Here is a 22,290-nt window from a genome sequence, read left to right as displayed (position 1 = left end):
AGTCATTATGTTGGAGAATAAGGACGGTATGATAGAATTTCTGAGCACGTTTTAAAAGGGTTCCTGAGCATCACAAACTCAAGTTGCATTTTGCTCCAGTTATAATAGGATGATGATCATGCTCATGAGAATGGCTCCTGCCCAGAGAGTTAGAATGACAGCTTGAAAAGCTCCAGTGAAATCCACTTAGAACAGTGAGAACAGAATTCAATTTGTGAATCCTCTTTTCATTATTCCAGAGTTCTCCATAAATTGGGAAGAGAAACCAGTGAGACTGGTAAACTATTTCAATACCTCTTTAATAATGCTCTGAATTTATACAATAGTATGACAAATTACTGTGGATGTAAGATATGCAATGGTTCTTTATTCTCTCCACCATCATTAAGGCAAGGGCAGAAGTAGGGATAAAGTTTCTCCATGAAGGTGCTACTGAAGGTGTAAATGTGGGTCATAGTTTTAGCATTGTAGAAGGATACCTGCCCTCCTTCATAATCCAGGTATATGCCCACCTTGTTGAGATTGTTAGTCAGTTTCATACTACAGGAAGGCAAATCCAGAGCCTTTAGATCAGTTTGGTTCCTTAGTCTTAAAAGCCAGAATCCTTGCTCAGGAGTTAGAGGACAGCTGCCCTTCCGAAGGATGGATTCTCTGACGACTCCAACTGTCCATTTTGTCTTCTTTGCTACTTCTACTTCCCAGTACCACCTTCCAGATGTGAAGCCTTTTGAGCCCAGCACAGCCACACTTGAGTCAAACCTCTCTGGATCATTAGGCATTACCTGCTTCATGTCACCATGCCACACACTGGTTTGGTTTTTGGAGAGCACTAGATTTGGGTGAGCAGTTTTAGGGTCCAGAGTTAATGGAGATAGGCCTAGTAAGAAAATAAGAGAAATCAGGGAGGGCATGGGGGAAAAGGGATGAATGCAGGTTCCCATAGATAGTATTCACATAGACACCAGTGCTTTATCTCCCCATGCCATATACTCTTAGACAGGCAGGTAATTACTTATATACTTTATATTGTTTTGATATCCATGTGGCTATATTCTAGACATTTTTATATTTGTGGTAAAAATCAGACTTTACTCTGAAGCAATTATTATACTCTAATAAAAAATGCAAATAAGATAAATCTGTACTAATAAATATAAGAAAATACAAATGCTGAAAGGGTAAAGATTAGGTAAGTGGGTCCTAGGAAAGCTTTCTAAGGGCAATAACCATTTTAGTTTTGATGTAACATCTATGAGATGTATCAGGATGCTTTGGGTAAAAAAAGGCAAAAAAGGAATGAGTTAAAAACAGTAGCTTGCATGAGAGAGAAGATAAGGGCTTGCCCGTTAGAAGCAGGTGAGACTGAGCTAACTGGCACAGAATTTAGAGGACAATGGTGATAAGTTTACATTTGGTTTAATAGACACTGGAACTTTTGAGGTCTGGAATGGTTGATGCCACTGATAATCAGAATGTGGTTCACAAACTGTGTAGTTGCCAGTTTGTGACAGGATAGTACAGAATTGAGAGTAAGCTCTTGGAAACTTTCATAGAATTCTGACAGTAATTTTGCCAGTTGATTTTGTTAAAAAACTGGGCTTGCACTTTGTAATCTTTGTTATTTTAATTCCACTTTTTCAAGTAATTAATTTATATCGTATTCTACAAACATAATCAGTTTTAAAAACTGATCCTTTATCACAGGTAATTTGAGAAGTATTGGTTTAGACAAATCAATAGGCAGCAGTATAAAAAAGAATTTCTAAATAAAGAGAGATTGGAAGCATATCAGCAAGAAGGTGACACAAATACTAGATGTGAGGTAATTGAACCTTGGCACAAAATTTGATACAGGAAACACAAAAACTATTGTATGTTCACATCATGGACACAGATACAAATATGCATACATTTGTTGTTAATGGATTTACTTATACTTGGAAGGAAGATCAATCCAGTCTATCTCTCTCTTCTCAGAAAAGCTTGAATCTTTTCCATCATCCCAAGGATTTTTTCTTTCTAACAAGAGGCTTTGAAGAATCCTGAAAAGTTCCCATATAGGCTGAATCTTCTCTCTCACACAGATCCTCATCCACTTTGGGTTGTTACTTTTTCCAGTATGAGAACTAGGATTTCTTTGGAGGTATCATAAAGAATTCCTGCCAACCTTTTAAGAACCACAGTCTGCTCTCATCACCAAACCTCTGACACCTCCAGCTAGCTCAGCCGGCCTTGGTTTTGAGGATTCCTAGGAGTCAGCTTTGCATCCCCGCTTTTCTTCTTATGCCATGTTCAATCCAACAGTAAGTTCTGTCAGCTCCACATTTAAAATATATTCTGAGCCTACTCAGAATATATAGACAGATAACTTCCACAAATACCACTGGCTTCGAACTACTGCAATAACTTTTTAACTGTTCTGTTTCCACTCTTGCCTATCTGCAGCCTATCCTGCCCATAACATGAATGAGATCATCCAGTTCTCCTACTCAAAATGCACTTATGCTTCCCATCACCCAAGGTAAAATCCAGAGTCCTTACAGACCAAACAAGACATACATGATTTACCCACTTCTTTGACCTCATTTCCCACCACTTACCACCCCCTCGCCCCATTTAGTTTGGTCCAACCACCTTTGCCTTTTGGCTGTTCCTTGAACATACTAAGCTCATTACTACTTCAGAGACTTTACACTTTTCTTTCCTTGTCCCTAAACACTCTTTCCCCATATGTTCACTCCTTCACATCATTCAGGACTTTATTCATGCAAGTTCAGTAAAATGTTAATGATAGAATCTAGGTAGGTGTAGGAGTGTTCATTGTAAAAGTCTTTAAACTTTTCAGTATGTTTAGAAATGTCCACAGTAAAACATAGGGAGAGGGGACTGTTTGCTCAGAGAGGTTTTCTCTGGCCATTCTATCTAAAATAGCATGTTCGTCTGTCTATCACTGTTTGTACTCTTATCCTGCTTTATTTTCTCTCATGAATAATTATTTACTGAGTATACCATGCTTTGTTTTCTTCACAGTAATTATCACTATGTGAAATTATTTACTTGTTCATTGTCTCTTCCACTGGAGTGTAGTCTCTAGAAGGGCAGGGACCATATCTGTTTTGTTTCCTCATATATCTTCAAAATTTGGAACTGTTCCTAGGTATTCAAGTAACTATTTATTAAACAAATAAATGAACTTCAATTAGAGTTCCATTTGAAACCTTGACACTAATTAATTTCACCATGCTTCATATTCCTGTTATCCTTGGCATAAATGCCCAGAATGTAGACTCCTCTAATGATTTATTCTCTACTGTACTTTTATCCCCACTCTTCTGTTCTTTACCTCCTCTGCCTTCACCCATCCTTCCACTGTTCCCACCCAACCCTTTCCACTCTGCCCTTTAGAACTACCTCCCTAATTATCTCTCCTGTATCCTCAGTTTACAGAATTCTCTCATCACCTCCTTAATTTAACATAAATCTGGCTGGTTCTTCCAAAAAACAAACTAACTAAAAAACAGCTTCCAGAAGTTCATGAGACTATTCATTTTCTAAATTCAGATGCCAGAGATCAGGTTGCCACCACTGCTACTTCCAGACCCATACTCTACTCCTCATCCTCATGTAAAAACATCACTCTTCATTTGAGACTCTTGTCATTCCATTTCATATTTCCCTCTATCTCTATTTGATGCTATTATGTACAAAGTTCCTGGTTATACCCCCTGCACTTTGGGTTAACCTTACTTCTCTACCCCAAATCCAGCCCATCATCTCAAGTGATTTTACTATCTTTTATATACAGCTACTCTTCTATTCTTGCATGTCCTTGACTTTACTGCTGGTGACTTTTGACTCCATTACATCCAAGCTGTCCATATCAATGACTATATTCTGGATCTTGTAGTCATCAGGAACTATTCATTCTCTAAAATCTTCAATTCAGATATGCCACACTCTTTATTTTTTGAGCTTTCTCACTCTCATCTCTCCCTACAACCATTACTTGACTTCATTAACATCTCTGGTCCCCTATCTCTCTTTATTATCTCTCTTTCCTTCCTGGCTTAAAATCCTTCCCTAAACAGTTAGCAGTGATAGCTTTGTTGTCAATAGCCTCAACACTTTTATCCTCTTATGCTATTTCCGCAGCATCTGCCATGCAACTCTCTAACCTTGGATTTATTCAACTATTCAAATTAACACCCCAATTCCTGACCATTGCAGGAGGAAAATCACAAAATTGTGCATACAGGTACCACTACAAATTCATTATTTCCACTCTCTGCTTGGCCATCAGCACTGCCCAGAACTCTTATATTTCCCAAATCAAATCCTCTCCAATTCCTCACAACAGCAATTTCAAACCTTCAACTCCCACCTCAAACCCCTATTCCAACACTTCCCTTCTCACTCCCAGGCAGAAGACTTCATCTGCTGTTTCACAGAGAAGCTACAGTACGTCTTATAGGAATCCCTCAATTCTTCCCACTCATACTGCAAACCCCACCCCACAGAATTGTTCACTTCTACCATCTTTATCTCCTTTCCAGTTTCAGAGGAAACTGTGGAAAGTCAATACCTCTCTCTGCTGTAGCTCTCACTCTTCCCTACTTCCACCAATTATTTCCTTTCTTATACTGTTGATTTCTGCCTTTCTACAGGCTACTTCCCTTCAGCATGTTTTCCATTCATACATCTTCCCTTCTTAGTGAAACTTCTCAAATGAGTGATCTATTCACTTCATTACCGCCTCATTCCAAGTTACTCCTGAACCCTACACAATAACTTCTACTCATTCCACTCTTTTGAAATTGGCCTTGCCAAAGTCACCAGTTGTGGTTTAAAATATCTCTTTTCCAGTCATTTTCTAAATTGATCTTCGCATTTGGCGTGAATGACCATTCCCTTCTCTTTGACAGTCTCTTTGTTTTAGATTCCATGTGGACTTCATTTCCTGGTTTTTCTTTTATTTCTGTTGCCAGAATTCCTCAGTCTCTTCTGACGCTTCATTGACCTTCATCTGTTGTTATTCTCTATAACATGCTCTCTCTTTGACTGTATGTTCTCAGTTTCCTTAGGAAATCTCATTTACATGAATAGCTTCAGCTACCCCCACTCTATATTGATTATTCCAGCTCTGGCCTCTCTCCTAAGCTCCAGTTAGAATAATTACCCATTTGAATATATTCACTTAGTTGTCCTGTAGGTCAACACAACATGGCCAAAACTGAACTCATCAGCACCCTCCAAAATCTGCATCTCCTGTATTTCCATCCTTGACATCACCTTTCTCTATCCCTTACCACCAGTTACTGTCCTGTATATTTCAGCTCCAGGAATTCTGTCTCCAGAATCTATTCTTTATTTTCCATTCCCATTCCCATGCCTCTGGCTTACATCTTAATAATGTTTCACCTAGAGGGTTGCTATAGACTCTAACTTGGTCTTCTAGCCTTTCCTGAGGAGGAGAAACTGTCTTTTATTTCCATATCCTTGGAGCCCAACTTAATGCTTAGCATGTAGTAGGCCCTCTAGAAGAGTGTGTTGAATGAATGAGTGAACTTCGGTGGTATTTTACTAATACACACAAAACTAAAGGAAATATATTAAAATATTTTAAGTTAAACAATTCCCTACCCTGGAATACATGAAAAGCCATATTGTCCATGGTTGCTTTTTCACTGCAATGGCATAGTTAAGTACTTTCAACAAAGACCAAACAGCCCAAAAAGCCTAAAATATTTACTGTCTGACCCTTTACAGAAAAAGTATCAGCCCCTATCCTAAAGCAACAGCCTCATTTATAAGGCAGGAAAGAAGAAAATATGAATCTGCAGAATAAGCAAAGGCCTAGAAATAAGAAGTATAAAGTATATTTTACCAGCGTTTGACCATGGTACATTATTATTAAAATAGCCACCTATTAAATAAATCCCATTTGATTTTCTTAAATGTAAAGTTGTACCAAAAAGAAAAAAATCAGTTTGTGCTTTAAATGATTGCTAAAAGTGAAATTTGATTTTACAAGCAAAGAATACAAGAAGAAAAACACTGTGATCCTGAGACAGCTAGAATTTGCAGGGTAGAGTAACCCAGAGGAGGGAGCTGTACATAGACTTTCAAACATCTACAAAGGGATTCCCTCAAGGCTGTGGCTGAATATTGCCACATGCATGCGGTGAAACTCACTAAGTCCAGAGAGCAAATCTCCAGAAAGCAGTAGGCCTAATAATTTCTAAAGCTCACACAAGACTGGGAATAGTTTTCAATCCTGTCAGCCAGAATGGAAAAATGTTATAGTATGTAGAACATCAGACAGAGTACTCAGAAGGTTAATACCTTAGAAAATTGCCAAAGTTAACCCTAGATTAAAGGCTGCTCTTGAACCACTCTCACAAAGCTTAAAGGCTCAGCAAAGCTTAAAGTGTCAAAAGGAACAAAGTTATTTCAAATAACTTCACTAAATGCCAAAGTTAAATCCATAGAGCTTAAAGGATTACAACAAAATTCAGCAAATAGCAATGTAAAACTGATCATGTTTGACAGCCAGAAGAGACAAATCTCTCATGCAAAATTCCAAATAATTTATGTAGATACTCCACTCTCAAGGAGGAGGGAGCATAACTACCTACTCCTTAAGTGTGGGCTACACATAGTAACTTGCTTCCAAAGTATACAGTATGGAAAAGGGAGGGGGGAATAACTTTACAGTGGAGAAACTTGACAAACACTACCTCAGCTAGGTGATTAAAACCAACATCAGCAGTCGTAAATTATGTTGACAGTATGTATGCTTGATATGATGTGATGAAAATGGCACTTTAACTCTGTGGTTTTCCTCTCAATAACTCATAACCCTGGTCTTATCATGAGAAAATCATCAGACAAATTGCAATAATGTGGCATCCTACGAAATACATGACTAGTATTCCCCAAAACTGTCAAAGTCATCAAAAAACAAGGAAAGTCTGAGAAACTGTCACAGCCAAGAAGAGCTTAAAGAAAAATGACAGCTAAATGTAATGTGAAACCTTAGATGGGATCCTGGAATAGGAAAATGACATTAGGTAAAAAAAGAAGGAAATCTAAAGAAACTATTGACTTTAGTTAATAGTAATGTATTAGTATTGATTCATTAATTATAAATCATGTATCACACTAAATATAAGATAATAATAATATAAACTAGGAATGAGGTATACAAGAACTCTCTGTACTATCTTTTCAATTTTTCTGTAAATCTAAAAGTATTCTAAAAAAATTAAGTCAATTAAAAATTTAAAAAAATACCAGCCATGCAAAGCAGCAGGAAAATATGACCTACAGTCTCAAGAAAACTCACGCAATAACAACATGTTAGAAATTACAATAGTGGTGGAATTAGCAAAGACATTAAAACAGCTATTTTATATATATCTTCTATTTGCATGAGAATGTAGACGAAACAATAACACGGTATGGAGAGAAACTGAAGATATAAAAAGACCCAACTTTTTGAAGAAATGAAATGTATCTGAAATGAAAAACATCTTGAACAGGATTAACAGAAGATTAGACAGTGCAGGTGAAAAGATGAGAGAACTGGGCTTCCCTGGTGGCTCAGTGGTTGAGAGTCCGCCTGCCGATGCAGGGGACACGGGTTTGTGCCCCCGTCTGGGAAGATCCCAAATGCCGCGGAGCGGCTGGGCCCGTGAGCCATGGCCGCTGAGCCTGCGCGTCCGGAGCCTGTGCTCCGCAACGGGAGAGGCCACAGCAGTGAGAGGCCCGCGTACCGCAGAAAAAAAAAAAAAAAAAAAAAATGAGAGAACGTGAATAGCAAGAGAAGCTATTCAAAATGAAGCACAGAAAGAAAAAAGGCTAAAAAATGCTGAACATCAATGACAAGTGAGACAATTTTAGGTGGTCTGACATATGTAAAATTAGAGTTCCAGAAGGAGAGAAGAAAAGGTGGATAGGTAAAAAAAGCTCTTGAAGAAATAATAGCTGACATTTTCCCAAACTTGGTGAAAACAATAAACCCGTTGATCCAAGAAACTCAATGAACCACAAACTAAATAAATAAAAAGAAAACACACCAAGATCCAGCATAATCAAACTGGTGGAAACAAGTGACAAAAAAAGTAAATCTTACAAGGAGAAAAGAGATAGTACATACAGAGAAATGAATATAAAAATGATAATAGACATCTCATCAGAAACTATACAAGTAAGAAAACAATGGAGTGACTTTTTATATTAGTGAAAAGAAGTCCATTAACCCAGAATTCTATATGAGGGAATATATCTTTCAAAAAAATAAGGTAAAATAAAACTGTGGTGGTATCCAAACATTGTCAAGAGAAAACCCAATATGTAGTGAAAGATGAAAAAAGTGACATAATAATGGAGATTGATATTAAGAGAAACAAAAAGAGTCTTCTAGATCAGCGTGGACAGTACTCCATATGGATGAACCAGAGGCCAAAGGGAGGGAAAAAAAAGAAGCTGAAGGCAAAGCGAAAGAAAGAAAGGGGGAAAGCAAAGCAAAGGCAGTAAAGGCAGTGAAGGGTTTGGCCTGGTAGACTCTTAAAAACAAAAAATGTCACATGGGATAGATCTTTGATTAGAATGTATACATTAGTTTCAGCTTCCACCAAATGAAAACTTTATTTCCATATTTTAACTTGGCCTTTTTCAATTTAAACGCAGCGTAACTTCTCAAATTTGTTTTGGGAACTTTAATAAAATATCTTTTTTTTTTTGCGGTACATGGGCCTCTCACTGTTGTGGCCTCTCCCGTTGCGGAGCACAGGCTCTGGACACCCAGGCTCAGTGGCCATGGCTTACGGGCCCAGCCGCTCCACGGCATGTGGGATCTTCCCAGACCGGGGCACGAACCCGTCTCCCGTGTCCCCTGCATCGGCAGGAGGACTCTCAACCACTGCGCCACCAAGGAAGCCCCCTAAAATATCTTTTTTGATGGAGTTAAAAAAATCAAAAAGATCGACATTATCAAGTTTTAGCAAGGATTTGGAGAAAACAGGACTCTCATTCACTGGAGGTGGGAATTAAGACGGTACCACCACTTAAGAAAAAAAATGTGATAGTTTCTTATAGTTAAGCATATACCTAACATACAACCTAGCAATCCCATCACGAGATATTTACCCTAAAGAAATGAAAACACAAAGATTTGTAAACAAATGTTCAGGCAAGTTTATTCGTACTAGCCATAAACTAGAAACTACCCAAACGTCCATCAGTTGGTGAATGAATAAGCAAATTGTGATGTATCCATAAAATACAGTGATTGATACATGCAACAACGTAGGTGAATCTCAAAAAGCATTTTGCTAAGTGAAAAAAGCCAAACAGAAAAGACTACATAATGTATGGTTCCACTTATATGAGATTTTAGAAAAGACAACTAAAGTGAAATAAAGTAGATCAGTGAGTCTCAGTGGCTGAGGCTAGAAGAAAAGGATTGACTGCAAAGGGGTATGCGGGAACTTTCTGGGATGACAGAAATTTTCTATATCTTGATTTTGGAGATGTTTACATAAGTGTATACATTTGTCACACTCATCAAATTGTACTTTACAATTGGTGAATTTTATTCTGTGTTAATTATACCTCAGTACTGTTTTTTTTTCAGTGTCAGTTACCTGGAAAAATTAACAGGGATAGATTTGTAATTTTCATTAAATCAGTAACTACAAATAATAATGAGTCTATAAAAAACTTTATTTAGAGCTTTATTTCTGTAATGATTTTTATAGATCTCTAAACAGTCTCCTAAGATGAGATAACTCCATGTTATAAACGTCAAGCACAAGAGGAACTGTATTCATACACACGATGAGTATGTACAGTAACCTCCTCCTCCAGGGCAGAGATGCCTCAGGGAGTTACATAACTGTTTTAGAAAAACATTAAAATATTGGTTGTCACATTTGATAGAACAGTCAAACAAAATGGTAGGCTGAGAAGTAATTCGGACATCAGACTCTGTTTACCAGTACAGAGTCATAAATTCTTAGATGACGGTAAGAGAAGAAATTCAGTCTTACCAACTAGCCTTCTTTTGGCTAAACTTCACCCCTCCCTCTGTCCAGACTCTAATGTACTATTTAGGGCCACAGAAGACATCCCACAGATGAAACATAAAGTGGGAGCCCCAGGAACAAATAACTACTACCCACTGATACCTGGAGAAAGAGTGGACTGCATTTCCCTCCACATCATATACTGGATGGGACCTTTGAACAGGCCTGGGTTCAGCTTTCTGGAGATAAGCTCTCTGGGTGTCAGCACCCTCATTCCTTGCTCCAAGCTGCAGGGGACATAAATCATTTATTCTTAGACATCCTCCAGGGACTGAAGGAAGGGTATTAATACCACAGGGAAACACTTACCTATCCAAGAGAGGTGTGATGTCCTAGGAGAGGAAAGGAGAAATAGAAAGGTTAGATGCCTGTTCATCAGCTCCAGAAATTTCTTTGGTCATACTGGCCACCACCAGAATTTGATGGTCAAAACTGTGATCCTATGCAGATGGTCCCCATCCCATTGCCACCAACTCCTCTCATCCTCCATATGCCTTTTCTGATCTTCATCCTTCATCTATCCCAGGATAAACTGGCTTACTTTGCTCTGATTTTCTAGAGTTCCCTTTTACAGGGAACAAGAAAGAAATTAAGGTTAAGCTATTTTTGCCTACACTGCCACATAGTCTCAGGAGAAAAACACAGTAGGTATTCCAACCCCAAGGCCACTTTTCCTTACTCTGGCTAATCAAGCTTCTGATCACTGAGGTAGTAACCAATGCCACTTTAGAGGTGAAGCGTGAGGAAGCAAAAATTGACCAAAAGCTTTTCAAACAGGTCAATTTATGATTGCTGAGAGCCAGTAAAAGATACAACTTTTTGGCAACATTCTTACTTTTGAGAAATAAAGCTTCAAATTTCTTTATGGAGAAATATTAAAACATGCTGGTTTTAATGGCATTTTATTATCTTCTTTTCTAGGAGTGTGAAAGTAAAGCTTTCAACTGAGTATAAGGTAAAAGCAGCCTCCTGCTTTTCTCCCAAGGAATCTTAAAAGCACTACAGCAGTTTTTTTACCCTCCTGGAGGGGAAAATCTGCTTCTACACCGTTTCCAACCCTCTTTCCCCCTCTATTGTACCCATAGTCATGTTGGTATGGAGTCTCACTTTGAGAAAGTCGAAGGAGTTCTGCTGTTCCATCCGTGCCTGGATGCTCACCAACATCTCCCTGGCTAGGAGGCACTGTTCTTGAATGTGGCTCAGATTCAGCTCCATCTCCTCATTCAAGGCTTTCCCCTCTTCTCGGAGCTCATTTAAAGCGTCCTTTTCTTTGCTGTGCAGGAACTGATGCAGCTTTAGAAACTCTGAGGAGATGTGTTGCTGCAGATGTAGCTTGTTTTCCTGGAAAACTCCATGATCATCACGATGGTAGTTATTGAGATTGACACTTGAGGATGGGGGCCCACACCACTAACACTCATACAACTTGGGAAACATTATAACAGAAAAATGCATGCAAATGGCTGACTATCAACATTCAACTGTACGAAAAGGAGCCCTTTGGGAGACTTACTCTGTCTTTCCCAGCTAGTTTAATAGTTCAGCACGAAATAGTCAAAAGTCATCCTAGGTTCCTATTACAGTACTGAGGTGGTAACCAATGCCATATTAAATAAGACCATGGGGTTAATCAAACATTTTTAAATGAATGATAATTCCCTTTTATCCAGAAGTACAAACCAATATCTACCAAGTGATTCTGTTAGACTGGGTCCATATGAGGCTGGAAGAACTGTCCTTTTTTAAGAAATGAGAACTAGGGGAGATGCCATTCCTGCTGCCAGGACAATATAGAAAAAGCAAGAGATGGGCAATGTCTGAAGCACTGAAATTGATAACTGCTACACTGGCATCTCTTTTCTTAGGTGACCTCAACATCCTCATGGGTACGCCATCTGACATCCTGGCTTCTCAGTTCCTCATCATCATTTCTAGTGATTTTTACCTTTATCTACTCGTTCTTTTAGTCACATTGAGGATTTTATCATCCCCAGCAATTGTACCATCTCTAAAATTACTTTTTATGCTCAGTTACTCAGGAACCCCTATTGCAACAATTATTGGGTCTCATTGAAACTTCCTGTTTATTGACCCCTTCATTTCCATTCATCAACTTCTCTCTCTTCGTGTCCCCTATTATCCAGCTTACATTCTATGGTCAGTCATTATAATTGCACTCTTAAAATAGTCTTAACTCTCCCTGTCCTCTAGGTCAGACTTTTCCATTTTTCCTTTTACCTATTTCACCACTATCTCTCAGTCTTATTTGTTGGTTCTGTCTCCTCTAACCAAGCTCTAAATATTAGATTACTTGATATTCTTCCTGGGGCTCTTTCCCCTTCTCATTCTACACTCTCTTTCTAGGTAATAGCCTCTCCTTTCACAACTTTAAATACAATCTATATGCTGACTTCTTATTTTCATCCTAGTGCAACTTCTGAGCTCCAGATTCCTATATCCAACTGTCTGTTTGATATCATCACTCACCTCTCACATCTAATCAATCCCCACATGCAGGTAATTTTTATTTCCAAAGCATATGCTGAAGCTATTTATTTCTTTTGATCTCTACTGCCTTTCTAGTCCAAGCCATCATCATTCTCTGGGATCACTGCCTCAGCCCTCTCCTAACCATTATCCTTGTCATTGTCTTTCTCCAATCCATAGTCCACATAGCCACCAGACTGATGCTTTCAAAATGAGATGAAGCCATGTCCTATTTAAACCCTTTAATGACTTCTCATTATTCCCTGGATGAAGTTCAAAATTCCTAACATTATCTACAAGGGCCTACATGATTGGCCCCATATCTGCCTTTTCAGTCTCATCTTGCTTACCATGATCCAGCTTAATTGGCCTTCTCTCTGTTTAACATAACAACTAACTTCCTGTCTCAGAACTTTTCCGTATGCTCTTTCCTCTTCACAGAACATTTTCCAGGCAATTTCCTTCATATTCACCTGACCCAGTTCACTTGGCTAAGGATAACACTTATCCTTTCAATTCTCAATTTTTAATAAGTGGCTTCTTCAAAGAACACCCAGTCTAGATTAGGTTCTCCATTTATATGCTCTTATATACCCTATATTTTCATTTATAGTAGTTACCACAGTTGTTGTTTTATTGTTATTGGTGGGATTGTTTAATTAACATCTATCTCCCACCATGGTAGGAATATAGTGTCTAGTATAATACCTGACCCACTCAATAAATATTTGTTGAATGAATGATGTTGACTGTAATAGCTGAACTAGGAACTCTTACAACAAGAACAAGATTCTCTTGAGACATCATTTCCATCTGTCCTTCTTCTTTCCCTCATTGTACATATTTCTTCTTCCAGATGCCAAATGCCAGAGAAGACACCCCTCTACAGAATAATTAATGAAGAAACAGAACTCCCAGTTTATTCCCCCAACCTAGGAACTGATTTGCCAAGTCTCTAACCATTAACCTCCTGTGAAGTTGAAAGTATAAGCAATAGTTTTATTTAGTTTTAGGGAAGCTAGGAAAGATCAAATCAGATGAGAAAAGCCAGCAATCTGAGAGACCTGGGTTCAAAGGTGCCTGGTATGTAAAGGTACCTTTCCACTCACATAGCTGAAGTTACAAGGAGGGTATATTCCGGTTGTATCTCATAACCCCTCTACCCTGCTCCTCACCTTGTGAGCAGCAATAGCATCTTTCTGCATGTTCCTCAGGGACTGAAGTTCCTTCAGGGTTGCCTCCAGTTGACCCTGATGGATAGTAAGCTCCTCCTGGGAATACCATGTAGAATTAACACAAGGTAATTGAGAGATAAAGGGCCATCTCCCCCAAAGCCCCAGGGTGTCAGGGGTAAAAAAAGCAAGCTCTTGTTATAAAAGTCTCCTTTAGCCTGTATCGTAATTCCTGTCTCTTCCAAAAATTGTGAAGAAAATTACAAGCAGCAGAAAAACTTAGTTTTATCCTCTTATTAGCTAACTTCAGGCGTTTGAAGAAGATAACAGAGCTCTATATATTTTCTGCTCTAGTTACATTGTTCTCACTCTCTATACTTTTACTTGCATTGTTCTCACTTAAAACACTCATTTCTTCCTTCTGCCCATCCAAATTCAAATAATTTTCCAGTTCAAGCTTTCTTTCACCATGCCTCCCCTGACTATTTCAGTTTTCTCTAATCTCCTCTGAAATTCTAAATATTTGTGAATTACAAATGTGACAAAAATTTAGCTCACAACAGTAGACTATCTTATATTGCTTTGGTTGTTTTATTCATTTTAAACTGGACTAAATTTCAAGACTTTTGTAACAAAAGCAGTATCTTATATGTCCATATTCTGTACAGTGTCTAGTAGAATGCTGTCGTGGCAGGGTTTGGGTAAATATTTGATTGACTGAGGGAGTAGACCAGAGCTCCTTCACTGCTTTCCTATAATTGGCAACTATAGAAAAAGAACTTTGCAAGATATATTGTATTTTCTGAGCACTCTGAGCTTTCTAGTAATCATCTGAATAAAGGGGTGGTGTTGGAAGAGAGAAGAAGTCCAACAAAAGATTTTTCCCAGCCTTCCTAAGGAATTGCTCAAGATTGCTCAAAACCCAGGGCTCACCCACCATGAAGAAACGGACAGCATCAGAGATCTGCAGGAATTCGTTAGACTGCCCCACAGACAATCGAACATCTTTGCATTGAAAGCATATCAGTTTCCTGTCTGGCTTACTGAACAGTTTCAGGTTCTCTCCGTGCTCTGGGCACTGTGGATGGCCCTTGAATAGGGGTAGCTTCTTAATCTTCTCTACCAGCTTCTCCAGTACAAGGTTAAATGTACAGTTGCTGTATTGACATAGCATCTTACACTCAGGACAGAATGTTTCTTGTGCTTGCTGCTTCCAAAAGTTTTGGATACAAGACTGACAGAAGTTGTGGCCACAGCTTAGCATCAGTGGATCACAAAACCAATCATTACACAGTGGGCAGTGTAACTCCATAGTAATATCTTGTATCTGCACTTTAGAGGGTATCTGGGTGATGAAATCATTCACTTCAACGTAGTTGTCTGGGTCAATGTTGACAGAGGGGTTGGAAGATACCTTTGGAAAAGAACAGCTAAAATGAGTTTCTCTTTCTCATTGCCCATTTCAGCATTCCAGGATAGTGGGCTCTATTCCTAAAGGAGCTGAGAATTGATGCAGTCTGAGTAAAGGCACCATAATCTCTTCTTTGAAAGTGATCAATAAATTCATTGTTATCTAACATCATAGTTTATTACTACTCCCAACATTATTGAACTTTAATAGAGAACCAAGGCAGAAGAAGAAAGAGTACTCAATTAAAGAAATGTATTCCGTTGTACATCGCTTCTTCCACCCACTTTCTCTATGTATCAGTTGAAAGGTTTACTTCCAACTTCTGTTCTACTAGTTATTACCTTTTTGTTTTGTTTTGTTTTCTGGAAGTCATATGCAAAGAATTGGAAGATCAGTCAGATTCCTCAGTCAATGGCATAATATCACCAACTATAATATCATCCAGGCCCTCCACCCATCCTTTTTATTTGTTTTTGTTTTTGTTTTTTGCGGTACGTGGGCCTCCCACTGCTGTGGCCTCTCCCGTTGCAGAGCACAGGCTCCTGACGCGCAGGCCCAGCGGCCATGGCCCACAGGCCCAGCCGCTCCGCGGCACGTGGGATCCTCCCGGACCAGGGCACAAACCCGTGTCCCCTGCATCGGCAGGCGGACTCTCAACCACTGCACCACCAGGGAAGTCCCACCCATCCTTTTTAAAAAACACATTACAGAAATAACATTTATACAGAAAAATGCAGAATCATAAGTGTACAGCTCAATAACTTTTCACAAAATGAACACATCTGTGTAATCATCACCCCAATCAAGAAACATTTTCAGCATCCTAGAAGCTCCCCATATGCCTGCTTCAAGTCACTATCCCTCATCAAGGTTGACCCCCATCCTGACTTCCAACACTATACATTAGTTTTGCCTGTTTTTGAATTTTATATAAATACAGCCATGCAATATATACTCTTTTGTTGTTGGATTCTTTGGTCAACATTATATTTGTGAGATTTATTCATATTGTTCTATATAATTGTGGTCCATTCATCCTCGTTGCTGTATAGTATCCATTGTGTAAATATACCATAATTTATTTCTCCATTCTACTGTTGATAGACTTTTAGGTAATTACCAGTGTGGAGCTATTATAAATAGTGTTGCTAAGAACATTCCTGCTCATGTTCTTTGGTGAAAAAATGTTATATACAGACATACCTTGGAGATGTTGCAGGTTGGGTTCCATACCACCACAATAAAGTGAATATCACAGTAAAGTGAGTAACACAAAATTTTTGGTTTTCCAGTGCATATAAAAGTTATTACTGTAGTCTATTACATGTGCAATAACATAATGTCTAAAAAATGTACATACCTTAATTAAAAAATACTGTATTGCTAAAATATGCTAACCATCATCTGAACCTTCAGCGAGTGGTAATCTTTTTGCTAGTGGAGAGTCTTGCCTTGATGTTGACAGCTGATCAGGGTGGTGGTTGCTGAAGGCTGGGGTGGCTATGGCAGTTTCTTAGAATAAGACAACAATGAAGTTTTCTGCATTGATTGACTCTTCCTTTCATGAATGATTTCTCTTTAGCATGCAGTGCTGTTTGATAACATTTTACCCACAGTAGAACTTCTTTCAAAATTGGAATCAATCCTCTCAAACCTTGCCACTGCTTTATCAACTAATTTTATGTAATATTCTAAATCCTTTGTTGTCATATCAACACTCTTCATAGTGTCTTCACCAGGAGTAAGTTTTATCTCAAGAAACCACTTTTTTCCTCATCCATAACAAGCAACTCTTCATCTATTAAAGTTTAATCATGAGATTGCAGCAATTCAGTCACATCTTCAGGCTCCACTTCCGATTCTAGTTCTCTTGCTGTTTCCACCACATCTGCAGGTACTTCCTCCACTGAAGTTTTGAAACCCTCAAAGTCATCCATGCAGGTTGGAATCAACTTCTTCCAAACTCCTGTGTATGTTAATATTTTGACCTCTTCCCATGAATCATGAATCTTCTTAATGGCATCTAGAGTGGTGAATCCTTTCCAGAAGGCTTTCAATCTACTTTGCCCAGATCCATCAGAGGAATCACTATCTAAGGCAGCTATAGCCTTACAAAATGTATTTCTTATACGGTTAAGACTTGAAAGTCGAAATTACTCCTTGATCCACGGGCTGCAGAATGGATGTCATGTTAGCAGGCATGAAAACAGCATGAATCTTATTGTACATCTCGATCAGAGTTCTTGAGTGATCAGATGAATTGTCAATGATATTTTGAAAGGAATCTTTTTCTGAGCAGTAGGTCTCAACAGTGGACTTAAAATATTCAGTAAACCATGTTGTCAACAGATGTGTTGTCATCTAGGCTTTGTTTATAGAGCACAGGCAGAGTAGATTTAATGTAAATCTTAAGGGTCCTAGGATTTTCAGAATGGTAAATGAGCATTGGCTTCGACTTAAAGTTATCAGCTGCATTAGCCCTTAGCAAGAGAGTCAGCCTGGCCTTTGAGGATTAGAAGCCAAACATTGATGACTCCTCTCTAGCTATGAAAGTTCTAGATGGCATCTTCTTCCAATATAAGGCTGTTTTATCTACATTGAGAATCTGTTGTTTAGTGTAGTCACCTTCACCAATGATCTTAGCTAGATCTTGTGGATAACTTGCTGCATCTTCTACATCAGCACTTGCTACTTCACCTTGAATTTTATGTTATGGAGATGGTTCCTTAAACCTCATGAATCAACTTCGGCTAGATTCAAACTTTTCTTCTGCAGCTTCCTCACCTCTCTAAGCCTTCATAGGAAGAGAATTAGGGCCTTGCTCTAGATTAGGCTTTGACTTAAGGGAACGTTGTGGCTGGTTTGATCTTCTATCCAGAGCACTAAAGCTTTCTCCATTATCAGCAATAAGGCTGTTTCACTTTCTTACTATTCACATGCTTATTGGAGTAGCACTTTTAATTTCCTTCAAGAACATTTTCTTTGCATTCACAACTTGGCTAACTGGCACAAGAGGCCTAGCTTTTGGCCTATCTTGGCTTTTGACATGCCTTCCTCACCAAGCTTAATCATTTCTAGCTTTTGATTTGAGGTGAGAGACATGTGGTTCCTCCTTTCACTTGAACACTTAGAGGTCATTGTAGGGTTATTAGTCAGCCAAATGTCAATATTGTTATGTCTCAGGGAATAGGGAGGCCCAGGGAAAGGGAGAGGGACAAAGGAATGACCTATCTGTGTAGCAATCAGAACACAAACAACCTTTATCGATTAAGTTCCCTGTTTTATGTGAGTGTGATCTGTGGGGCCTCAGAACAATTACAATAGTAACATCAAAGATCCCTAATCACAGATAACATTATCTGTGATAATAAATAGAATAATAATATATAATTATATAATAATAAATATAATAATATATAATAGCTCAGATAATTAATATAATAACTTGAAAGTTTGAAATATTACAAGAATTATCAAAATGTGACACAGAGACACAAAGTGAGCAAATGCTTTTGGAAAAATGGCACTGATAGACTTGCACAGCACAGGGTTGACACAGACCTTCAATCTGTAAAAAATGCTCAATGCTATTAATAGCATTCTTGTTTGTGTCTCTTTGTGAACATGTGTAAGCATTTCTCAAGGATCTGTACCTAGAAATAGCATTGCTAGATCATGGGATATGTAACTCTTTACCTTTACTAGATAATACCAAACTGTTTGCCAAAATAAATGTAGCAATTTACACTCTACTAGCAGAGGATGAAAATTTTGGTTGTTCCATAACCTCACTAACACATATTATTGTCAAATTTTCTATTTTTGCCAAACCAGCAGGTATGTAATGGTACCTCAATATAACTTCAATTTGCATTTTTGTGATTACTAATGCAGTTGAACATTTTTTCATGTATTTGTGGATCCTCTTTTGTTAAGAGAAGAAGTGTCCATTTAAGTCTTTTGTTCATTTTTTTCTAATGAGTTGTTTGTCCTCTTATTGATTCAGAGTAGTTCTCTATATATTCCAGATACTAGTTCTATTTTGGTTGTGTTGTAAATATCTTCTCCCACCTCTCAGTATATGGCTTGTCTTTTCACCCCTATTATAGTGTCTTCCCATGAACAGAAGTTCTTAATTTTAGTGTAATTTGGTTTATAAATCTCTTCTATTTTATACTTTGCCTAGATTAAAGGTGAGTCCCTACAGAGAATATCTGTGTTTATTTCTGCTTGGAGATCCAGATTACTACCAGCCTCCACTATTTTATGTTAGTATTATTGGTTTCAAATCTCTAGATCATAAAGGGATTGTAAATTTTAAGCCTAACCCTGTATGAGGGCAAGCTTGTGGTTAAAAATTCTCTAGGGACACTCTTGTTTATCACTCAGACCCCAGATCAAGATAGTTAAGTTTTTTATTTTTTTTCTCTTTGCTACTCCTTCACTGAGGATGTAGCTCTTCAAATGTTTTACCTTTATTCAAGGTTCTGAGGTCCAACTACATACTTGATATGGGTCTAAAGATGGTTAAATCTGGGTTTTCCTGAGATACACAAAAGGTCTCAGTGCAGATACCGCTCTCAGTAACTCCAGCCCATCTCACTGCTTTCCAAGTGTTCTTTGGAGTTTCTCTTTACTTTCTTTTACACTCAAGTATGCATTACAGAGGATGTTTGTTACAGCTTAACTGGCATTTCTAGATGTTCTGTAGTGGTAGGTTTTCCAGGATAAATGGTTCACAGTTTTGCCAGAAATGGAACTTAAAATGTATATCTTCAAGTAATTTTTAAAGAAAGTCTGAATAGGGAGTGTATTCCATTGGAATAATTTCACTTCCAGTAGTAGTAACCCTATTTTGTCCTAGCATTTGAATGATAGCTTGTGTAGGTTTAGAACTTTCAGTTCCAAACCTTTCCCTCTCAGTACTTTATAGACATCTTCCATTATTTGCATTTAGTGTTACAGATGAGAAATCCAGTGCCAGTTTGATTCTCACTTCCTTCAGGAATGAGTTTATTTCCCTCTAGAAACTTGTAGGATTTTCTCTTTATTTGGAAATTCACAAATTTTTAGCAGGATGGCTCTAAGTTTATTTCGCTTTTCAGTATTTCTCAGTATTAAGTGATCTTTTTAGCCTAAACAATCAAAACATTATTTAGCTCAGATAATTCTTATTTAACTTTATTGGTTATTTCTTCCTTTTTATCTTCTGTTTTCTTCCTTTAGACTTCATATTAGATGGACATTAAATCTACTACATCTAACATCTTTGTCTCATAATTTTTATTTAAAGCTTCTTGCTCTCTTTCCCTCCACCACCCCTTTACATTCTAGAAGCATTCTTAAATTTGATATTCTAATCCACTAATTCAGTTTTGGCTGCATTCATTCTGATATTCAATCCTTTCTCAGAGCTATTTTTGGCTAGAAGGCAATCATGTTTTTAACTTCCAAGACTGCTTTCTTGTTGTTTAGTTATTCCTTTCTCAAATATTCCAGGATGAAGTTGTTCTCTTTAATCTCTATTGAGATGTAGATTAAAATTTTTTTTAGTTCTCTTTTGTTTCCGGTAGTAACTCTTGTTTCTTTGTTCTGGTTATTTGTTCTGCTGGTGAGCTTGAGATTTCTCTTTCATATTGCGGGTATTACTCAAAATTTCTGATGATTCTTAAATATCCATTTTATAAATGAAAGCCTAGATCTATTAACATTGCAGTTCTGTGGGTCTCTTTGGCATATAAGAAGTTAGTGCAATAGTAGATTTAAATGAATCAGTTGGAATGTGCCAACAGATAAACATCCCTTCAGTGTGTGAAGGTCCCACGTCTGTTGTAAGAATTTGAAGTTACCAGGAACACTGTCCTGTTCTCTCTCCAGCTTTCACTCCTACACTGAGAGCATATTCTGAATTGTTTAGAGAGAGGCTCTTGCCAGCTGTACCTGGCGCTAACACAAAGCTGGTTTACACAGAGCCAAGAACTGGTCCATCTCTGCCAACCTCTCAATTAATACTCAGTTGAACTTTCTTTAGCCTTATTCTACTGTAAGCACAGCTGACTTTGAACTTAAAGTTATTAAAGTGTTTTGTCAGGATCTAACACTTCAACAGTCTCTCCTTCTCTAGAGTTGTGCTGCAGATTTTTTATCAGTTTGGTTTCTATACCACTAAATCCCATTTTCTTTATATCATGCAAACATTCCCCAGTGTTCTTGGTCCACCCCTAGCAATTCACTGTGTTCTAGCACAGTTGTGGATTTATTCTTTGTTATATATATACTTTATGAAATTTGTATGGGATTTTTGAGAAGGTGGACAGTATGTGCAGCCTGCCATCTTGAACTGGTAGTTCAAAGTAATACATTTTAAATCACAGAATTTCAAGCTTTAGTACTCTTTTATTTTTATTTTTTAAGGAGACAAAAGACCTGTATGCAGAAAATTATAAGACACTGATGAAAGAAATTAAAGATGATACAAATAGATGGAGAGATATACCATATTCTTGGATTGGAAGAATCAACATTGTGAAAATGAATCTACTACCCAAAGCAATATACAGATTCAATGCAATCTCTATCAAACTACCACTGGCATTTTTCACAGAACTAGAACAAAAAATTTCACTATTTATATGGAAACACAAAAGACCCCGAATAGCCAAAGCAATCTTGAGAACGAAAAACGGAGCTGGAGGAATCAGGCTCCCTGAGTTCAGACTATACTACAAAGCTACAGTAATCAAGACAGTATGGTACTGGCACAAAAACAGAAAGATAGATCAGTGGAACAGGATAGAAAGCCCAGAGATAAACCCACGCACACATGGACACCTTATCTTTGATAAAGGTGGCAGGAATGTACAGTGGAGAACTGGACAGGTACATGTACAAGTATGAGATTAGATCACTCCCTAACACCATACACAAAAATAAGCTCAAAATGGATTAAAGACCTAAATGTAAGGCCAGAAACTATCAAACTCTTAGAGGAAAACATAGGCAGAACACTCTATGACAGAAATCATAGCAAGATCCTTTTGACCCACCTCCTAGAGAAATGGAAATAAAAACAAAAATAAACAAATGGGACCTAATGAAACTTTAAAACTTTTGCACAGTAAAGGAAACCATA

The 22,290-nt window shown here is 37.9% G+C and overlaps 1 protein-coding gene across 1 annotated transcript; it reads right to left on the bottom strand.

Moving 5' to 3' along the window:
* Positions 1-315: 315 nt before the first annotated feature.
* TRIM69 (tripartite motif containing 69) lies at positions 316-15,140 on the bottom strand. The gene is made up of 6 exons (XM_067749444.1): positions 14,685-15,140; positions 13,751-13,846; positions 11,196-11,429; positions 10,398-10,420; positions 10,191-10,315; positions 316-877 (listed from the first exon to the last, which is right to left on the bottom strand). The coding sequence occupies exons 1-6, from the start codon at positions 15,057-15,059 to the stop codon at positions 336-338; spliced, it is 1,395 nt and encodes a 464-aa protein (XP_067605545.1). The 5' UTR covers positions 15,060-15,140; the 3' UTR covers positions 316-335.
* Positions 15,141-22,290: the final 7,150 nt, after the last annotated feature.

Source organism: Pseudorca crassidens, chromosome 1, assembly GCF_039906515.1.
Source record: "Pseudorca crassidens isolate mPseCra1 chromosome 1, mPseCra1.hap1, whole genome shotgun sequence".
In the NCBI taxonomy this organism is placed as follows: domain Eukaryota; kingdom Metazoa; phylum Chordata; class Mammalia; order Artiodactyla; family Delphinidae; genus Pseudorca; species Pseudorca crassidens.
Note: the sequence above shows the minus strand (reverse complement) of the source record. Positions and strands in the feature narration are given on the sequence as shown.